The sequence below is a fragment of the Onychostruthus taczanowskii genome, unplaced genomic scaffold (genome assembly GCF_017590055.1).
Source record: "Onychostruthus taczanowskii isolate IOZ18803 unplaced genomic scaffold, ASM1759005v1 scaffold99, whole genome shotgun sequence".
NCBI lineage: Eukaryota > Metazoa > Chordata > Aves > Passeriformes > Passeridae > Onychostruthus > Onychostruthus taczanowskii.
The window spans coordinates 1295002-1313777 of record NW_024507990.1 but is presented as its reverse complement, the minus strand read 5'-3'; the positions used below and the strand labels follow the sequence as shown (position 1 = coordinate 1313777).

Genomic DNA, 18776 nt, shown 5'->3' with positions numbered 1-18776 from the left:
TCTAAATATATCTTATTAAATCAAATGACTATGCCATTAGTTCAGTTTGCCAGACAATGCTTTGCCAAAGAATGTTTGCCAAAAAATGTTTTGACCGAAGAAAGGGGAAGAATGCAGAGCACCTGCCAACCAGACTCTATAAAAGTGTCTTTGCAGTGCTCTGCCCTGTCTGCTAGAAAAGTTTCAAGGTAAGTGCACTGGATCTAGCTATTAGGTATTCCCATTATTGCATATTATACATATATATTTTTTCCTTTGAAACTGGTTTTAAACTAATTTTTTCCATCTACTTTTAAGGCTATAGTATCTATTCCATCTATACTTTTTTATTATTTTATACTTGAATAAAAGGTTCCTTTAAAATATTTCATATTCTTAAATATGACACTACAATCCATAAAGCCTAAGTAAAATCTGTACAGTAACATAAGACACAAAAGAAATTTTTTCAAGGTTATTATATATTATTTAAGGATGAAACAATATTTTTCTGGGTTTAAATAATTAAACACAAAGAAGACAAGTTTTGGTAGTTTTAGCAATTCTAGTAAGTGCTCAGTTTTAAAGCATTAGAAAAGCTGTTGTTGCAAGCAAGGTACATTAATAATCTATTCATGTTAAATTTCTTTTCTTCCACAGGGTTCTTTACTGATGTGCCTTCAGTAAAGTGCAACAATGGCCTCTGCAGATGCTGAGTTAGCTTGTTTTGGGGAGGCAGCTCCTTACCTCCGAAAGTCAGAGAAGGAGAGAATTGAGGCCCAGAACAAACCTTTCGATGCCAAGACATCTGTCTTTGTGGCTCATCCCAAAGAATCCTTTGTGAAAGGCAAAATTGAGAGCAGGGAATCAGGCAAAGTCACTGTCAAGACTGAAGGGGGAGAGGTGAGTCAAAAACAAGGCTCAAGAACAACATTTGATCCCCACTTTGAGCTTTTAGGTGACACGTGTGGATCTTTCTGTTTTATTGGCAGACCCTGACTGTGAAAGAAGATCAAATCTTCTCCATGAACCCTCCCAAGTATGACAAAATCGAGGACATGGCCATGATGACCCACCTGCACGAACCTGCTGTGCTGTACAACCTCAAAGAGCGTTACGCAGCCTGGATGATCTATGTAAGTGGCAGCAGCAGCTTCCTCTGGGCAGCCTCAGGAGCTGCTGGGCCAGGCTCAGGGGAAGCCAAGGTGCTGTGTCCCTTCCTTGCAGACCTACTCGGGTCTCTTCTGCGTCACTGTCAACCCCTACAAGTGGCTGCCGGTGTACAACCCCGAGGTGGTGTTGGCCTACCGAGGCAAGAAGCGCCAGGAGGCCCCTCCACACATCTTCTCCATCTCTGACAACGCCTATCAGTTCATGCTGACTGGTGAGTTTCATGATTTTCTTTAAAATCACTTGGCTCTCTTCACAAAGGAGAAAAAGTCTCTTAATGGCAAAGCAGTTAATAATGTTGTTCGGGTGCATGTTCTCTTGTCATTGGAAATTATGAAGACTTCCCTTTGGTTGAAGAGGATGAGGTTAGTTTAGTCAAATCTGACATCCACAAGTTCATCCAAACAGGATGCACCTGTGCTGAGGGAACTGGAGGGCATCATATCTTGGGCTCTCATTTACCTTGCAATGGTCATGGCAGCCAGGAGACATGTGTGAAGACTGGAAGAAATCAAATGTCACAAGTTTTCGAAAAGGGCAAAAAGGAAGATCCAAGGAACTACAGGCCTGTTGACCTCACCTGAGTGTTGGAATGGCTTCCAGGATTAGAATGTTTAAGAATGGAGAATACAAGAAGTTGGTCAGGAGTAGTCAGCATGGCTTCACCAAAGCGAAATTATGCTTAACCAACCTGTTTTCTTTCTACAACGGGATAACTGCATTGAGACATGAGGGGAGAGCACTGGATATTGTCTGCCTGGATTTCAGCAAGGGTTTTGATGTTCTTTCTCATGATACTGTCATAGGCAAACTCAGGGAGGGAGGGAGGGCAGGACAAGTGGATGGTGAGCTGGATTGAAGAGTGGTCTGAATGGCGAGTGTCAAAGGGCTTGTTCTGGGCCTTCAACTGTTCAACATTTTTTCAAATAATCTGGAAGTGATGAAAATATTTTTGATTTGACTAAGTTCTTAAGGTCAGCAGAAATTAAGTCTAATAATTCATTTCAGGGGGACTTTATTACATTAAGTTCTTATTCAGTCAAGTTGTAAAAAATTTTTGTGAACAGGGGTGTAAAACAAATGCCACTGGGGAAAAAAACCCCTTGTTGCCAACAACTTTTATAAGTGTGTTCTAATACTGCTTCAAAATTTTGTCTCAAGAATCATGAATCTACAAAATAAAAAGCTGAAGCCTGGAGATCACTGAGAAAGAAATAGAGACCAAAACAGAAAGCATTACTATATACAAGGGGTATCATGGCACCTGGTGTGTCATATACATTTTCAGGCTTCCTTCTTCAAAAAAGAAAGTAGTAAAGTGGAACAGGTCAAGAGGAAGATAAAAAGGTTTCCCAAAGGTAGGACAGGCTGTGCTGGTAACTGTAGAAGGAAGATTTTTATTACTTTTATAAATTATGCATGGCAAAGATAAGATGAATAGCAAAGACAGAGTACATGATGAAACAAACTCAACACCAGGAACATATTTTTTCCTTCATTGAGTGGTTCAAAAATGGAGCATAACAATGGAACAAAAAAATAAGTTAGCATGAGTTAAGAAAGCATACAAAATTGTGGGAAGCAAATTCAGCTCAAGCTATTGAAAAAAGATAGATTAATTCCAGCTCTGGAAGTATGAAAATTTCAATATTATAGAGCAGACTGCTCTGTATGATGTCTCTGTAATTTTATTTAATGAACAATCAATTGAAAACAACGTAAAAACCATTTAAAGGGTCTTGTGGACTGATCAGGAGTGGTTATTCCTATGTAATAAAGTTTATGCTACAGTTCAATTCAGCTTGCTGATAGAGAGTTTGATCAGTAACTCTACAAAACTGATCCTTAGTTGGAATCATTTTCATAAACAAATTTAAGAGTATGACATGAAGGAACTATCCAGAAAATATCTGCATATGTTCTACACCAGGCACTGTCGGAGGGTTGAGATGTCAGCTTCCCACCTGCAGCTGAGAACATCAAAATATTCAAAATGAGTGAAGTCAAATGGGTTTATGAAAGAAATCAGCTGCCTATTGCCAGTGCAATAATAATAATCTCTTCTTTTCTGCCTTGTTGACAGATCGGGAGAACCAGTCCATCCTGATCACGTACGTACACCCCCTGCGCGGGTCCCTGCGGGGCTGCCCGGTGCCAGGGCACCTCCTGCCTGACCACGCACCCTCTGCTTCTCTCTTGGCTTTGGCAGCGGAGAATCCGGGGCCGGGAAGACTGTGAACACCAAGCGTGTCATCCAGTACTTTGCAACAATTGCAGCCAGTGGAGAGAAGAAGAAGGAGGAACATGCATCAGGCAAAATGCAGGTAAAGTAGTACATACATGTTGGGATCAATGCTTTCCTTTTTTCCTGACATGATTTTTGGAAAGGAAACTAGCAATAATTATCACCCTGCAGGGAACGCTTGAGGATCAAATCATCAGCGCCAACCCCCTGCTGGAGGCCTTTGGAAATGCCAAGACCGTGAGGAATGACAACTCCTCACGCTTTGTGAGTTCTTGCTTTGCATAAGATCTCTCCCCCTCATGGCAACACGCATGATGCCTGAGCAGTTCTTCATGCAAAGGAGATGTCAGCAGAACACACCCAGGCTGACCTGCTGCTGTTTCTGCTTAACAGGGCAAATTCATCAGAATCCACTTTGGTGCCACAGGCAAACTGGCTTCTGCTGACATTGAAACTTGTAAGAGATTCTCCTGGACTGCTCCCATCCCTTCCCAAAATCCCATCTCCATGTACATTCCCACAAGTGTCTAACTCTTGCAACCTCCCTGGGCAGATCTGCTGGAGAAGTCCAGAGTCACTTTCCAGCTCAAGGCGGAAAGGAGCTACCACATCTTTTATCAGATCATGTCCAACAAGAAGCCAGAGCTAATTGGTAGGAAAGAGCATTATGGCTTTTTAGGGTTGACAACTGAGGAAGAGTTCTCTCTCTCATCTGACTGGAAAAGTAAACCTCTGCCTTGCCTCTTCCTCTTTTCAGAAATGCTCCTCATTACCACAAACCCCTATGATTTCCACTATGTGAGTCAAGGGGAGGTCACTGTCCCCAGCATTGATGACCAGGAGGAGCTGATGGCTACAGATGTAAGTAACACAGCAACCAAGTACCTACAGGGCATGTCTTGAGGGTGACATCTCTGACCCACTAAGGACACATTTTTGAATTCATTATTTTGACTGCAGAGTGCCATTGACATCCTGGGCTTCACTGCAGATGAGAAAACAGCCATCTACAAGCTGACAGGGGCTGTCATGCACTACGGGAACCTGAAGTTCAAGCAGAAACAACGAGAGGAGCAGGCAGAGCCTGATGGCACTGAAGGTATCAGCAAACTCAGGGGCTGATTTATGCCCTTCTCTGCCTCCAGAGGCAATATGTTATCCTCCAGAAGCACACTGCAGTTGCCAGTCTCCACATAAAACACTGAGAATTCCTTTTTTGCCACCAGTCTCTCTAACTGCAGAGGTTCTTTCCTAGTCATGGGAAGTTCCATTATTCTACCCAATGGTGGATACCCCAAATCATGCTGCCTGAAAGCAGAAACTGCAATTTCAACACAGGATATTTCTCTCTCACTCTTGAAAACCTCCAAGCATTAAGACACCCTGATGGGCAACAGTGTTTTTGATGAAATAATTTCTACAAGCTGTGCTACCCAGAAATCCCCTTCCCACAGAAAGAGAATATGCCTTGCCTTATGTCCTGCTGGAGGCTTTTGTTGTTCTTCTGGGAAATTCCAGGTTCAAGCTCTTCCTATCCAAGCCATACTTGTTCTTTCTTGCTTTCAAAGATCACCACCAGTAGTGTCCAGAATTTGCATTCATTCACAAGCCTTCTATATGGAATGGGATAAATCCTCTTCCATTCCTAGAACATGAACAGCAAAGTTGTTCACAACACCTGAATTCCAGAGACTGAATGTAAACAAATGCTTTTTTCATTCTCTCTCCCCCCACCTCTAGTGGCTGACAAGGCTGCCTACCTAACGGGCCTAAACTCAGCTGAATTTCTCAAGGCCTTGTGTTACCCCCGAGTCAAGGTTGGGAATGAATATGTGACCAAAGGTCAAAATGGCTTTTGTTGTTCTTCTGGGAAATTCCAGGTTCAAGCTCTTCCTATCCAAGCCATACTTGTTCTTTCTTTCAAAGACTATCACCAGTAGTGTCCAGAATTTGCATTCCTTCACAGGCTTTCTGTATGGGATGAGATAAATCCTCTTCCATTCCTAGAACATGAACAGGAACGCGGTTAACAATACATGAATGATAGAGTTTGTCCATGAACAAAGGCTTTCTCTCTCCCCCCACCTCTAGTGGCTGACAAGGCTGCCTACCTAACGGGCCTAAACTCAGCTGAATTTCTCAAGGCCTTGTGTTACCCCCGAGTCAAGGTTGGGAATGAATATGTGACCAAAGGTCAAAATGTGACACAGGTAACATCTGACAGTCAAGAATGCACAGCTTGAAGGAATATGTACACAATTTTCCTTGCCCTTCAGAGGTAATTCCAATCCTGTCTCTGCTCTAGGTGAACAATTCAGTGGGTGCCCTGTGCTGATTTATGCCCTTCTCTGCCTCCACAGACACACTGCAGTTGCCTGAGTCTCCACATAAAACACTGAGAATTCCTTTTTTGCCACCAGTCTCTCTAACTGCAGAGGTTCTTTCCTAGTCATGGGAAGTTCCATTATTCTACCCAATGGTGGATACTCCAAATCATATTGCCTGAAAGCAGAAACTGCAGTTTCAACACAGGATATTTCTCTCTCACTCTTGAAAACCTCCAAGCATTAAGACACCCTGATGGGCAACAGTGTTTTTGATGAAATAATTTCTACAAGCTGTGCTACCCAGAAATCCCCTTCCCACAGAAAGAGAATATGCCTTGCCTTATGTCCTGCTGGAGGCTTTTGTTGTTCTTCTGGGAAATTCCAGGTTCAAGCTCTTCCTATCCAAGCCATACTTGTTCTTTCTTTCAAAGACTATCACCAGTAGTGTCCAGAATTTGCATTCCTTCACAGGCTTTCTGTATGGGATGAGATAAATCCTCTTCCATTCCTAGAACATGAACAGGAACGCGGTTAACAATACATGAATGATAGAGTTTGTCCATGAACAAAGGCTTTTCTCTCTCCCCCCACCTCTAGTGGCTGACAAGGCTGCCTACCTAACGGGCCTAAACTCAGCTGAATTTCTCAAGGCCTTGTGTTACCCCCGAGTCAAGGTTGGGAATGAATATGTGACCAAAGGTCAAAATGTGACACAGGTAACATCTGACAGTCAAGAATGCACAGCTTGAAGGAATATGTACACAATTTTCCTTGCCCTTCAGAGGTAATTCCAATCCTGTCTCTGCTCTAGGTGAACAATTCAGTGGGTGCCCTGGCAAAGGCAATGTTTGAGAAGATGTTCCTGTGGATGGTTGTTCGTATCAACCAACAGCTGGACACAAAGCAGCCCAGGCAGTACTTCATTGGTGTGCTGGACATTGCTGGCTTTGAGATCTTTGATGTAAGGAGCAAGGGTTTGACACCAAAGTCAAGCAATGGGCAAGGACAGGTCAGGAGGACTCAGAAGCACATAGAGGACTACTACCTAACGGGCCTAAACTCAGCTGAATTTCTCAAGGCCTTGTGTTACCCCCGAGTCAAGGTTGGGAATGAATATGTGACCAAAGGTCAAAATGTGACACAGGTAACATCTGACAGTCAAGCTTGAAGGAGTATGTGCATATTATTATTTGCCCCTAAGAGGTAACTCCCGTCTTTTCTTCACTGCTCTAGGTGAACAATGCTGTAGGTGCGCTGGCAAAGGCAATGTTTGAGAAGATGTTCCTGTGGATGGTTGTTCGTATCAACCAACAGCTGGACACAAAGCAGCCCAGGCAGTACTTCATTGGTGTGCTGGACATTGCTGGCTTTGAGATCTTTGATGTAAGGAGCAAGGGTTTGACACCAAAGTCAAGCAATGGGCAAGGACAGGTCAGGAGGACTCAGAAGCACATAGAGGACTAAGGCTTACACAGCTATGGGCCACAGGGTTGGATGCTTTTGTGAAGACAGTGGTCTGGGCAAGTTCACAGCGTGTTTCCTGTTCTGTGAATGCTGTGATGATGCAAGGACTTCTGTGTCAGAACACAAAATGCCCAGATTATTTTTCTGAGGCCAGGGAAATTCTTGGGTGGGACACTGAGGAGGTTTCTGCTGTCCATCAGCTCAGAGAACTGACACCATGAAGCTACTGAGCTTCCCAAAGACTTGCAGCTGAGTAGCACAGTGAAAAAGAATTGTCACTTTTGGCTTGATTTGCAAAGTAATAATGAAAATGTCCTTCAAGGACATTTGTGAGTTTTAGAGTAGAAACACATGCTGGTATAGCAGGGTTTGGACTGGTGTTTCAAGTTCAAACAATCTTAGGAGAACGGCAGCCAAGGCCTGTGTGTTTTGGCACACCTTGAGAACCTGTGCACCTTTCCTTGCTTTGGGCAGTTCAACAGCTTTGAGCAGCTGTGCATCAACTTCACCAATGAGAAACTGCAACAGTTCTTCAACCATCACATGTTCGTGCTGGAGCAGGAGGAGTACAAGAAGGAGGGAATTGAATGGGAGTTCATTGACTTTGGCATGGACCTGGCTGCCTGCATTGAGCTCATAGAAAAGGTGAGTTTCTTAAGCATCTTGTGCAATCACACAAATTGAATCTGTAAATGGTTCTTGAGAGTGTTTGCTCTAAGTGCCTTCAATACAATCTCTCTGGGAAGCTTTCAGGTCTCTTCACTAGACCAGGCAGGTGAACATCCCATCCAAAGTGATATTGAACATTTCCATTATAACCTTCCCTTGTCACTTGTGATTTCTCCCAGCCCATGGGCATCTTCTCCATCCTGGAAGAGGAGTGCATGTTCCCCAAGGCAACTGACACCTCTTTCAAGAACAAGCTCTATGACCAGCACCTGGGCAAGTCCAACAACTTCCAGAAGCCCAAGCCTGCCAAAGGCAAGGCTGAGGCCCACTTCTCCCTGGTGCACTATGCTGGCACAGTGGACTACAACATCACTGGGTGGCTGGAGAAGAACAAGGACCCTCTGAATGAAACTGTCATTGGGCTGTACCAGAAATCATCTGTGAAGACCCTGGCTTTACTCTTTGCCAACTATGGTGGAGCAGATGCAGGTCAGTTTTGTGGAAATTGTATTTTTAATGTCGGACAAAGTTTTCTTAGAATTAAAGCTGCAAACACTAGAAATATAAAGAGGCTTTGTGTTCTGTAGTATCCAATATATCTTGTCCATATTATTACAATTTTTTTCTTTTCTTTGATTTTCAGATTCTGGTGGTGGTGGCAAGAAGGGAGGCAAGAAGAAGGGTTCTTCTTTCCAGACTGTCTCAGCTCTCTTCAGGGTAAGAGCAGAATTCATTTCCTCATTTATATATCTACTGAAATAACATATGTGTTCAGTGAAATTTCAGTCAGAAGACACACCTATAATTCACTAAGTCTCTGATTCATATTTATACGATTTTTACACCAACATAATCATGTATTTCCTACAGTTCAAGACACAGAAATACTCAGTTTTTTTAAAGCACATCATACATAGACATGAGATTCTTACTAGATTAAACCTGAACTTTTCCTTGAAATCTCACAGGAGAATTTAAACAAGCTGATGGCTAACTTGAGAAGCACTCACCCCCATTTTGTACGGTGCATCATCCCAAATGAAACTAAAACACCTGGTAAGGCAAGCCAAGGGGAGGAAAGCTTCAGCAGCAGAAGCTCTTCTCCCGAGTGTCAAAGAGCAGGGTAGTCACTAATGGTGGTATTTGTCAGGTGCCATGGAGCACGAGCTGGTGCTGCACCAGCTGCGCTGTAACGGCGTGCTGGAAGGGATCAGGATCTGCAGGAAAGGGTTCCCCAGCAGAGTCCTCTATGCTGATTTCAAACAGAGGTGAGAGCTCTGCTCTTGTCAGCGTCATTAATAGCAATGTTGGTTCATTCATGGGTCCATTTAGGCTGTGCTCTGTTTTCAAAAACGGTTGATGGGATTTAGTAGTGGCTGCTGTGTGTTGCTTGGTAAAAAACAGCCTTATCTTTCTCTGATTCCAGATACAAGGTGCTTAATGCCAGTGCCATCCCCGAGGGACAGTTCATCGATAGCAAGAAGGCTTCTGAGAAGCTTCTTAGTTCAATCGATGTGGACCACACCCAGTACAAATTTGGACACACCAAGGTACCAACCCCCCCCTTCACTGCCTGCCTGGGCTTTGCTCTCTCTACCTGACAGTGATGTGCTGCAACATTGCCTCTCTCAAGGTGTTCTTCAAAGCTGGGCTGATAGGGATCCTGGAGGAGATGAGGGACGAGAAGCTGGCACAGCTCATCACCCGCACCCAGGCCAGGTGCAGGGGCTTCCTGATGAGGGTGGAGTACCAGAGAATGGTGGAGCGCAGGTATACCTTCTTCTTCTTCAGTTAAAATCACTTTGTTCATGGTAAAGTGTTGACACTCATCAGGCTGCAGGGTCAGATATAGGCAGGCTAAAAAGGCAAGGCCCAAGTCATTAATTAGTGGACATATACATAGCAGTGAGATTGGTCTAACACCAAGCCAGGAATTAATAAGTCATGGTAGAGCTCACCAGTGTCCAGGACCAGGCAGAGGAGTGGTTGAGGCTGTGGCTAAACTGGAAACCAGTACTCATGACACATAGCTCAGACAAGGACTGAATGCTTAGGCTGAGATTATAGGAAGTCCTAAACCCTTGGAGAGAGGATCTGGGAGGGGGCCCAAGGTGATACTGATGGCCATTAAAGTCTTTCAGCAATCTGAATGACTCTGTGCTCTGTTCTGTCCTCCATCACAATGACATGATGCAACATTTCCTTTCTCAAGGTGTTCTTCAAAGCTGGGTTGCTGGGACTCCTGGAGGAGATGAGAGATGACAAGTTGGCAGAAATCATCACTCGCACACAAGCCAGGTGCAGGGGCTTCCTGATGAGAGTGGAGTATAGGAAAATGGTGGAGAGGAGGTAGATATTTGTCATATTTATTTGATTTTCATGGAACTTTACTGATGAAGTTTAAATTAATCACACCATATCCATACAATAACTGTGTGAATTTCATTTCAGAGAGTCCATCTTCTGCATCCAGTACAATGTTCGTTCATTCATGAATGTCAAACACTGGCCATGGATGAAGCTGTTCTTCAAGATCAAGCCCTTGCTGAAGAGCGCAGAATCTGAGAAGGAGATGGCCAACATGAAGGAAGAGTTTGAGAAAACCAAGGAAGAACTTGCAAAGTCTGAAGCAAAGCGGAAGGAGCTTGAGGAAAAAATGGTGGCCTTGGTGCAGGAGAAAAATGACCTACAGCTCCAAGTGCAGGCTGTGAGTATCACTGTTCATTTACCCCTGGAAAAAGAATGATATACTGTCAGAATGCTTCTTGTCCTGCAAAGAGGCTCACAGAAAGGCCTACTTTTCCTACATACAGCTACAAGAAAGAGTTGATTATTTTCAGAAACATGGATACTTTCCATTCAAACTCAAATAGGACAAGGGAGTTTCTTAACACCCAATGAATGATCAGCTAGTTACCAGAGAAGATCCTAGATGTGCCCGGAAAGAAGCCACAGAGGTAGCTGATAGGCCAGAACTCTATTGGCCATGCAGTCTGTAAAAAACTGATACATTTCTTTCCCCAAAAAAGTGTTTTCAGAAATCAAAAAGCCTGTAAATTACAACTATTTTAAGGTTTTGTTGAGACAACTAAAAAAAAAGTAACTACAATTTCCATGAGAAGAAAGCCATATTCCAAGCTGATGCTTATGTTGAAATTAGAAATTGAACTACAATGTTCAGTTCTGCAATAGTGCTTGTGTTATGAGGCATTTTCATAGATAACTGCACTGGGAGACAAATTTAGGAGACAAAAAACATTGGAATAAATATTGATTACAAATGCCAAAGTTTATCAGTAGAGACCACTCGAGATCCTTCTGTTCCTGGAGACTCAGGTTCAGCTGCTATTTTTAAACCTGCCTACACTGTGATTAAAAAAGGCAGAGCAGAGAAAGTTTAAAACATTATAATCAACAAAATTCTGTCTCCCCACCAGGAAGCAGACAGCTTGGCTGATGCTGAGGAAAGGTGTGACCAGCTCATCAAAAACAAAATCCAGCTCGAAGCCAAAATTAAGGAGCTGACTGAAAGGGCAGAGGATGAAGAAGAAATTAATGCTGAGCTGACAGCCAAGAAGAGGAAATTGGAGGATGAATGTTCAGAGCTGAAGAAAGATATTGATGACCTTGAGCTAACACTGGCCAAGGTGGAGAAGGAAAAACATGCCACTGAAAACAAGGTATGAGATAGAACCTGCCACTTTCATTCTGAAAAAGAGCCCTGTGATTTTACAGGACTTCTATATCTACTTCCTTTATTTATATTTGCTCCCTTTTTCTCATAGGTGAAAAACCTGACTGAGGAGATGGAGATAGACCCTGCCACTTTCATTCTGAAAAAGAGCCCTGTGATTTTACAGGACTTCTATATCTACTTCCTTTATTTATATTTGCTCCCTTTTTCTCATAGGTGAAAAACCTGACTGAGGAGATGGCAGCCCTGGACGAGACCATTGCCAAGCTGACAAAAGAGAAGAAAGCCCTCCAAGAGGCCCATCAGCAGACCCTGGATGACCTGCAGGTAGAGGAAGACAAAGTCAATACTCTGACCAAAGCCAAGACCAAGCTGGAACAGCAAGTGGATGATGTAAGCACACAGCCATAGAGCAGGAACAGGACAGGTATGGAGTCCAAGCTGGCTGGCAGAGCCCTGATGGTCTTGTTGTGTTCAGCTGGAAGGGTCCCTGGAGCAAGAGAAGAAACTGCGCATGGACCTGGAGAGAGCAAAGAGGAAACTGGAAGGAGACCTGAAGCTGGCCCAGGACAGCATCATGGATCTGGAGAATGATAAGCAGCAGCTGGATGAGAAACTCAAGAAGTAAGTGTGGCTCTGGGGCACCTGGGTGCTGGGCTGCAGCACTTTTTTCTTTGAGCTCTAACATGATTCACTTGGTCCAAAGGAAAGACTTTGAAATCAGCCAGATCCAGAGCAAGATCGAGGATGAACAAGCCCTGGGCATGCAGTTTCAGAAGAAAATCAAGGAGCTGCAGGCAAGTGTCTGTTCCTTCCCCTGCCTTGCTCAGGCTCAGCTCAGGCAGGAGGAGGGCACGGGTGTGAAGGGTCCCTGCTGTTCTGCAGGCCCGCATTGAGGAGCTGGAGGAGGAAATTGAGGCAGAGCGAACCTCTCGCGCTAAAGCAGAAAAGCATCGCGCTGACCTGTCCAGGGAGCTGGAGGAGATCAGCGAGCGCCTGGAAGAAGCAGGAGGGGCCACAGCAGCTCAGGTGGAGATGAACAAGAAGCGCGAGGCAGAGTTCCAGAAGATGCGCCGTGACCTGGAAGAGGCCACGCTGCAGCACGAAGCCACGGCTGCCGCCCTGCGCAAGAAGCACGCGGACAGCACAGCTGAGCTGGGCGAGCAGATCGACAACCTGCAACGCGTGAAGCAGAAGCTGGAGAAGGAGAAAAGTGAGATGAAGATGGAGATTGATGACCTGGCCAGCAACATGGAGTCTGTCTCCAAAGCCAAGGTACACAATTATTTTATTAGTTCATTGACCCAGTGGAATGCAACACAATCCTTGCTGCTAGCCTTCTTTAGCATGTGGATGGTTATCCACACATCCCTTTCCATATGCTGAAACACAGGCCAACCTGGAGAAGATGTGCCGCACACTGGAAGATCAGCTGAGTGAGATTAAAACAAAGGAAGAACAGAATCAGCGCATGATCAATGACCTCAATACACAAAGAGCTCGTCTGCAGACAGAGTCAGGTGAGACATCCTTATCCCAAAGTTCAATGGCAGGACCTGCATGCTCTGAGCAAGCCAGAGTGTACAAGGTGGCAGCTGGAATAAGCTCTCCAGGCCATTCCTGGTTACATGGTTTTACAGGCAGAAGGTGTCATCGAAGTAACAGTCTGCTTCTTTTTTTCCCTTTCCTTATCCAGGTGAATATTCCCGCCAGGTGGAGGAGAAAGATGCTCTGATTTCTCAGCTGTCTAGGGGCAAGCAAGGATTTACCCAACAGATTGAGGAACTCAAGAGACATCTGGAGGAAGAAATCAAGGTCTGGAAGTACCCTACTGTCCACAGCCTACATCACCCCCAAAAGCATCTGCAGAATCCTGTCTGACACTAGACTGCCTCAAAGTTTCTTCCCTAAACACATGTAGGACCAGGGGAAACAGCACTAATGTACAAGCCCTTACTCTTCCTCTATATAAGGAAGGAAGGTGATATTTCAGGTTCTGGAGGAAGCAATCCACAAGGTTTCCATGCAATTCTGATGATCCCCTCTGAGACAGGATTCAGCATACGACTGAACATATACACAAACAGCAGATTACTGTCCAAGAGTCAGTATTGCATCCTTATGCTCCTGAATATCACAATGAGGGCTTCACCAGCTCCATGATATCCATTTTCCCAGTTATACATTTCAATTTTATTTTCAAGTTTACAGTGAAGAGGTATTTCAAGATAAGTATTCAGGTCACTGAACGCAATGTCCCCACAGGCCAAGAATGCCCTGGCCCATGCCCTGCAGTCCGCTCGCCACGACTGTGACTTGCTCCGGGAACAATATGAGGAGGAGCAGGAGGCCAAGGGGGAGCTGCAGCGAGCCCTGTCCAAGGCCAACAGCGAAGTGTCCCAGTGGAGAACCAAATACGAGACGGACGCGATTCAGCGCACGGAGGAGCTCGAGGAGGCCAAGTATGTGGGGAAGAATGATGGGAAATGACTTCAGAAGACTGAAACTGGTCAAGGGAAATTGGAATCTCTGAGAGTGGGATAAGATAAGAATGGGATGGAAGCAAGGATAGAATATCTTTGTAAAAAAAGGGAGGAGAGAGAGAGAAAAAGTGCAGATTGGAATGAGAAAACTTAGGCTTTAGAAGTGCTAAGACAGGCCTAATCCTCCCCAGATGATAGGAAACGGCAAAGTATAGATACTTTAACACTTGTAAAAAATGTTTAGTTCAAAACCCTTAAAGTGAACACATGACCTCTCATGATAGTATAGAACTCATATCTTTCCAAGCTTTAACATGCAACTGTGCTTGTCTCCTCCCAGGAAGAAACTGGCCCAGCGCCTGCAGGATGCAGAGGAACATGTTGAGGCTGTCAATGCCAAATGTGCCTCCCTGGAAAAGACAAAGCAGAGGCTGCAGAATGAAGTGGAGGACCTGATGATTGATGTGGAGAGATCCAATGCTGCCTGTGCTGCTCTGGATAAGAAGCAGAAGAACTTTGACAAGGTCTTTTGGTACCAGCACCAGCACTCCTGGCCAGAGCATGGCCCCATGATGGCCACAGCCCTACTCACACCCCGTTTCTCTTCAGATCCTGGCAGAATGGAAGCAGAAGTATGAGGAAACGCAGGCTGAGCTGGAGGCCTCGCAGAAGGAGTCGCGCTCTCTCAGCACGGAGCTGTTCAAGATGAAGAATGCCTATGAGGAGTCCTTGGACCACCTGGAAACAATGAAGCGGGAGAACAAGAACCTGCAGCGTAAGGCCCTGGCCCTCTGCTCCTCCCTGGCCTTTCTCACTGTCAGCCATTACCACCATTGCTCATGGGTGTGTGCCTGCAGGTCTGCAGAGATGCCTGTCACCTTGGTGGGACAGGACCCTTCCCATTCTGCTCTGTGCCTGACCATGCCATTGATCTTTGTTCCACAGAGGAGATTTCTGACCTCACGGAGCAGATTGCGGAGGGAGGAAAGGCAATTCATGAGCTGGAGAAAGTGAAGAAGCAGGTTGAGCAGGAGAAATCTGAACTACAAGCCTCCCTGGAGGAAGCTGAGGTACAGACAGTGCTGATTAATGATGCCTCCACAAAGAGTATGCATGTAGTCCTTTGGAGAGAGGGGTGTGCAGAGATGCCTGTCACCTTGGTGGGACAGGACCCTTCCCATTCTGCTCTGTGCCTGACCATGCCATTGATCTTTGTTCCACAGAGGAGATTTCTGACCTCACGGAGCAGATTGCGGAGGGAGGAAAGGCAATTCATGAGCTGGAGAAAGTGAAGAAGCAGGTTGAGCAGGAGAAATCTGAAATCCAGGCTGCTCTGGAGGAAGCTGAGGTACATGACCATAATCACTGGTGTCTGCAGTAAAGAAATGTGGAAATAGAGCTGACAAAGCCTGGCTCCTTCTCTCTTCTGGCTGGGGAGTGCAGACAGCTGAGATCTCTGGAAATATCCTATCCCTAAAAGGAAGAAGTAGGTTTATTGATGTTGTCAATGTTTGTGTCCACTTGTGCAGGCCTCCCTGGAACATGAGGAGGGGAAGATCCTGCGCCTGCAGCTTGAGCTCAACCAGGTGAAGGCTGAGATTGACAGGAAGATAGCAGAGAAAGATGAGGAGATTGATCAGATGAAGAGAAACCACCTCCGAGTTGTGGACTCCATGCAGAGCACCCTGGATGCTGAGATCAGGAGCAGGAATGAAGCCCTGAGGCTGAAGAAGAAGATGGAGGGAGACCTGAATGAAATGGAGATCCAGCTGAGCCATGCCAACCGCCAGGCTGCAGAGGCACAGAAGAACCTGCACAGCATCCAGGGAGCTCTCAAGGTCTTGCTTTACCTTCTGGTCGATTTATTTTTAAAGCAAAGTATTGGAGAAATTCATTAGGACAAAACTGGCTCTTTAAATACAGGACACCCAGATCCATCTGGATGATGCTCTGAGGACACAGGATGACCTGAAGGAGCAGGTGGCCATGGTGGAGCGCAGAGCAAACCTGCTGCAGGCTGAAGTTGAGGAGCTCCGGGCAGCCCTGGAGCAGACGGAGCGTTCGAGGAAATTGGCTGAGCAGGAGCTTCTGGATGCCACTGAACGTGCACAGCTCCTCCACACCCAGGTCAGGCGCTGCTGGAAATTATTTGCATTGACAAGTGAGAGCAAAGATTTAAATTGTTATTGCTCTTGTAAGTGATTACTGTGTAAACATTTGAAGAAGTGTACTGCAATATATCCCCTCCATCCAGCTCTCAATATCTGGTTTACTGCTCTGGTGCTAAAGAAGTCTCTTGCACTAAAGACTTCCCTAAACTCTAGCTGCATTTTCAGGCCTTGATGTTGAAGCATTTGGTCTGACAATAGGAATCTTGTGTTTTCTGTTGCACAGAACACCAGCTTGATCAACACCAAGAAGAAGCTGGAAACGGACATTTCCCAGATCCAGAGTGAAATGGAAGACACCATCCAGGAAGCCCGCAATGCTGAGGAGAAGGCCAAGAAGGCCATCACAGATGTGAGTTGGGTGCTTCTGAAATTGCTGGGGATGAATGTACTCTCCCCAAAATATGTCCAGCCCCAAAATGGCTTTGACCTTTTGCTTTGATCAGGCGGCCATGATGGCAGAGGAGCTGAAGAAGGAGCAGGACACCAGTGCCCACCTGGAGAGGATGAAGAAGAACCTGGACCAGACAGTGAAGGACCTGCAGCACCGTCTGGAAGAGGCTGAGCAGCTGGCACTGAAGGGAGGGAAGAAACAACTTCAGAAGCTGGAAGCCAGGGTGTGTAGGGCTGGGGCTGTGCCTGAGTGAGTGTGTCTCTCCTTGGAGTGCCATTGTCAGGGAAGCTGCAGGGATGGGCTTGTCCTTGCAGGTGCGGGAGCTGGAAGGGGAGGTTGATGCTGAGCAGAAGCGCAGCGCTGAAGCCGTGAAGGGTGTGCGCAAGTACGAGCGGAGGGTGAAGGAACTCACCTACCAGGTAAGGCAGGAGCTCTCCTGCTCTCACAGGGCTTTCTCACAGCGAGTCACATTTTGCCCACACCATTCCCACGGGCAATTGTTATCCTCACATGTTGCAGAACAAAGAATTGACTCTCTATTCTGTTTACCAACTGCTTTAGTCTGAGGAAGACAGGAAGAATGTCCTGAGGCTGCAGGATCTGGTGGACAAGCTGCAAATGAAAGTGAAATCTTACAAAAGACAAGCTGAGGAGGCTGTAAGTATTGATTGGAGAAAAGGCAAATATTCCATTGGGGCAGGACACATGCTGAATAAAGGTGAATACCAGGAGAGGGGTATGAATGAAGTTTCAGAGACACAACTGTCTTGGCCACGCTGCTTTGCTATGGTTTCTTGAGGACTTGGTGAGCTCTGGGCACCCTGCACTCAGGGACATTCATTAAGGGAAGTTCTGCAGCCTGTTTCACACAGAAGGCCAGAGTAAACAAACCCAGGGGCGACACCCACTGACTGACAAGTTCCTGAATCTCTGCTAATAGCAGCAGAAGGCTTCCTGGTCTTCTTTATCGAATAACTCACTCAGACTAGTGTCAGAGTAAGTACAGAAATGATAAATTGAAGGGTTGAAATTGCTCCTCACATATGACATGGTCCTGGTGAAGCTTGTCCCAGCAGGGACAAGGTTCTGAAATGGTGAGGATGAGGAGCCCTGTGTGAGGCTGTTTTGTGAGCAGTGGTGGGAGGGGGATGGAGATTTGCTGCAGGAGTGAAACCTATAACGCTGACTTCCTGCAGGAGTGAAACCCTTGCCCTGGACTCATCACCCCTGATTCCCTTTCCCCTACAGGAGGAGCTGTCCAATGTGAACCTCTCCAAGTTCCGCAAGATCCAGCACGAGCTGGAGGAAGCCGAGGAGCGGGCTGACATTGCAGAGTCTCAGGTCAACAAGCTCCGAGCCAAGAGCCGTGACATTCATGGCAAGAAGATAGAAGAGGAAGAGTGAAGATGTTCTGAGACAGCAAAGTGACCTGAGGGCTGCACAAAATGTGAACCCTCTGTCACTGTCTTCTAGATTTGATATTTTCAAGCATCTCAATACATAGGGAATAAAGAGTAGATTCATTTGCATTCACGTCATGATTAGTTACCATTTGTTTTTTACGGTTGAGGTCTGTATCACCATTAGTCTTTGGACACAGTTTTGTCTTATAAAACCTTTGTGCAGCTTTGAGGTGGTACAGCTTTTTATCATCTAATTTCCAAATGGTTATCCCTTCAATAACATTTTAGCAAAAGAACAAAGACAGCTTCTTAGTCACATAAGTAATCCTGACAGACACAGAGTGAAAGAGAAAAGTTGTTTGTGCTGTTGCCTGTGTTTGTCAAGCAGCTGTTGAGTAATTCAGAGTATGTTGAACAGGAAGAACATATTTTCAATGAAATTATGTTAGTTATTTCAGGCACTAAGGAAGGACAAGGAATTGTACATTAGAAATGTACATTAGAAGGCTTCCATGACACTCAGCAAACAGTGTCATTAAATAATACACCATATTTGATACTGTTAAATTACAAAATTGTACAGATACAGAAACAAAATGCAATGCCATTTGTGAAGATATGGAGTCTGGGCTGAGAATTCCCTTTCAGGAGGGAGGTCTGCCACGTGTTCTGCGTAATTGTGTGAAAATATCAGCTCATTTCTCTGCAGTGGTAGCAGAAGAGAAAATAAGAAGAAACAAGGCCAAGGAGACTAATTGCACCCAGGGACTTAGGAAGATA

At 45.4% G+C, this 18776-nt stretch overlaps 1 protein-coding gene across 1 annotated transcript; it reads left to right on the top strand.

Annotated features, from left to right (window-relative positions):
- Positions 1–635: 635 nt before the first annotated feature.
- On the top strand, positions 636–18126 carry LOC121348114 (myosin heavy chain, skeletal muscle, adult-like). Its single transcript, XM_041427321.1, has 39 exons — positions 636–882; positions 972–1115; positions 1207–1363; positions 3233–3260; positions 3359–3473; positions 3566–3658; positions 3788–3851; positions 3948–4046; positions 4152–4255; positions 4355–4493; positions 5135–5236; positions 5588–5604; positions 6955–7104; positions 7660–7830; positions 8034–8343; positions 8498–8571; positions 8823–8910; positions 9005–9122; positions 9281–9404; positions 10067–10203; positions 10306–10561; positions 11292–11534; positions 11765–11941; positions 12027–12172; positions 12255–12345; positions 12434–12823; positions 12942–13068; positions 13245–13363; positions 13814–14010; positions 14372–14555; positions 14641–14806; positions 14977–15101; positions 15561–15869; positions 15955–16158; positions 16426–16551; positions 16646–16816; positions 16908–17012; positions 17155–17250; positions 17842–18126. The coding sequence occupies exons 1-39, from the start codon at positions 676–678 to the stop codon at positions 17995–17997; spliced, it is 5829 nt and encodes a 1942-aa protein (XP_041283255.1). The 5' UTR covers positions 636–675; the 3' UTR covers positions 17998–18126.
- Positions 18127–18776: the final 650 nt, after the last annotated feature.

What these genes read in the sequence shown, in the direction of transcription:
- LOC121348114 (XM_041427321.1), top strand. Translation starts at nt 676, where the DNA reads ATGGCCTCTGCAGATGCTGAGTTAGCTTGTTTTGGGGAGGCAGCTCCT. An exon ending in GCATTGAGCTCATAGAAAAG is followed by an intron (nt 7,831 to 8,033) that starts GTGAGTTTCTTA and finishes GATTTCTCCCAG; the next exon opens with CCCATGGGCATCTTCTCCAT. An exon ending in TGGAACAGCAAGTGGATGAT is followed by an intron (nt 11,942 to 12,026) that starts GTAAGCACACAG and finishes TGTTGTGTTCAG; the next exon opens with CTGGAAGGGTCCCTGGAGCA.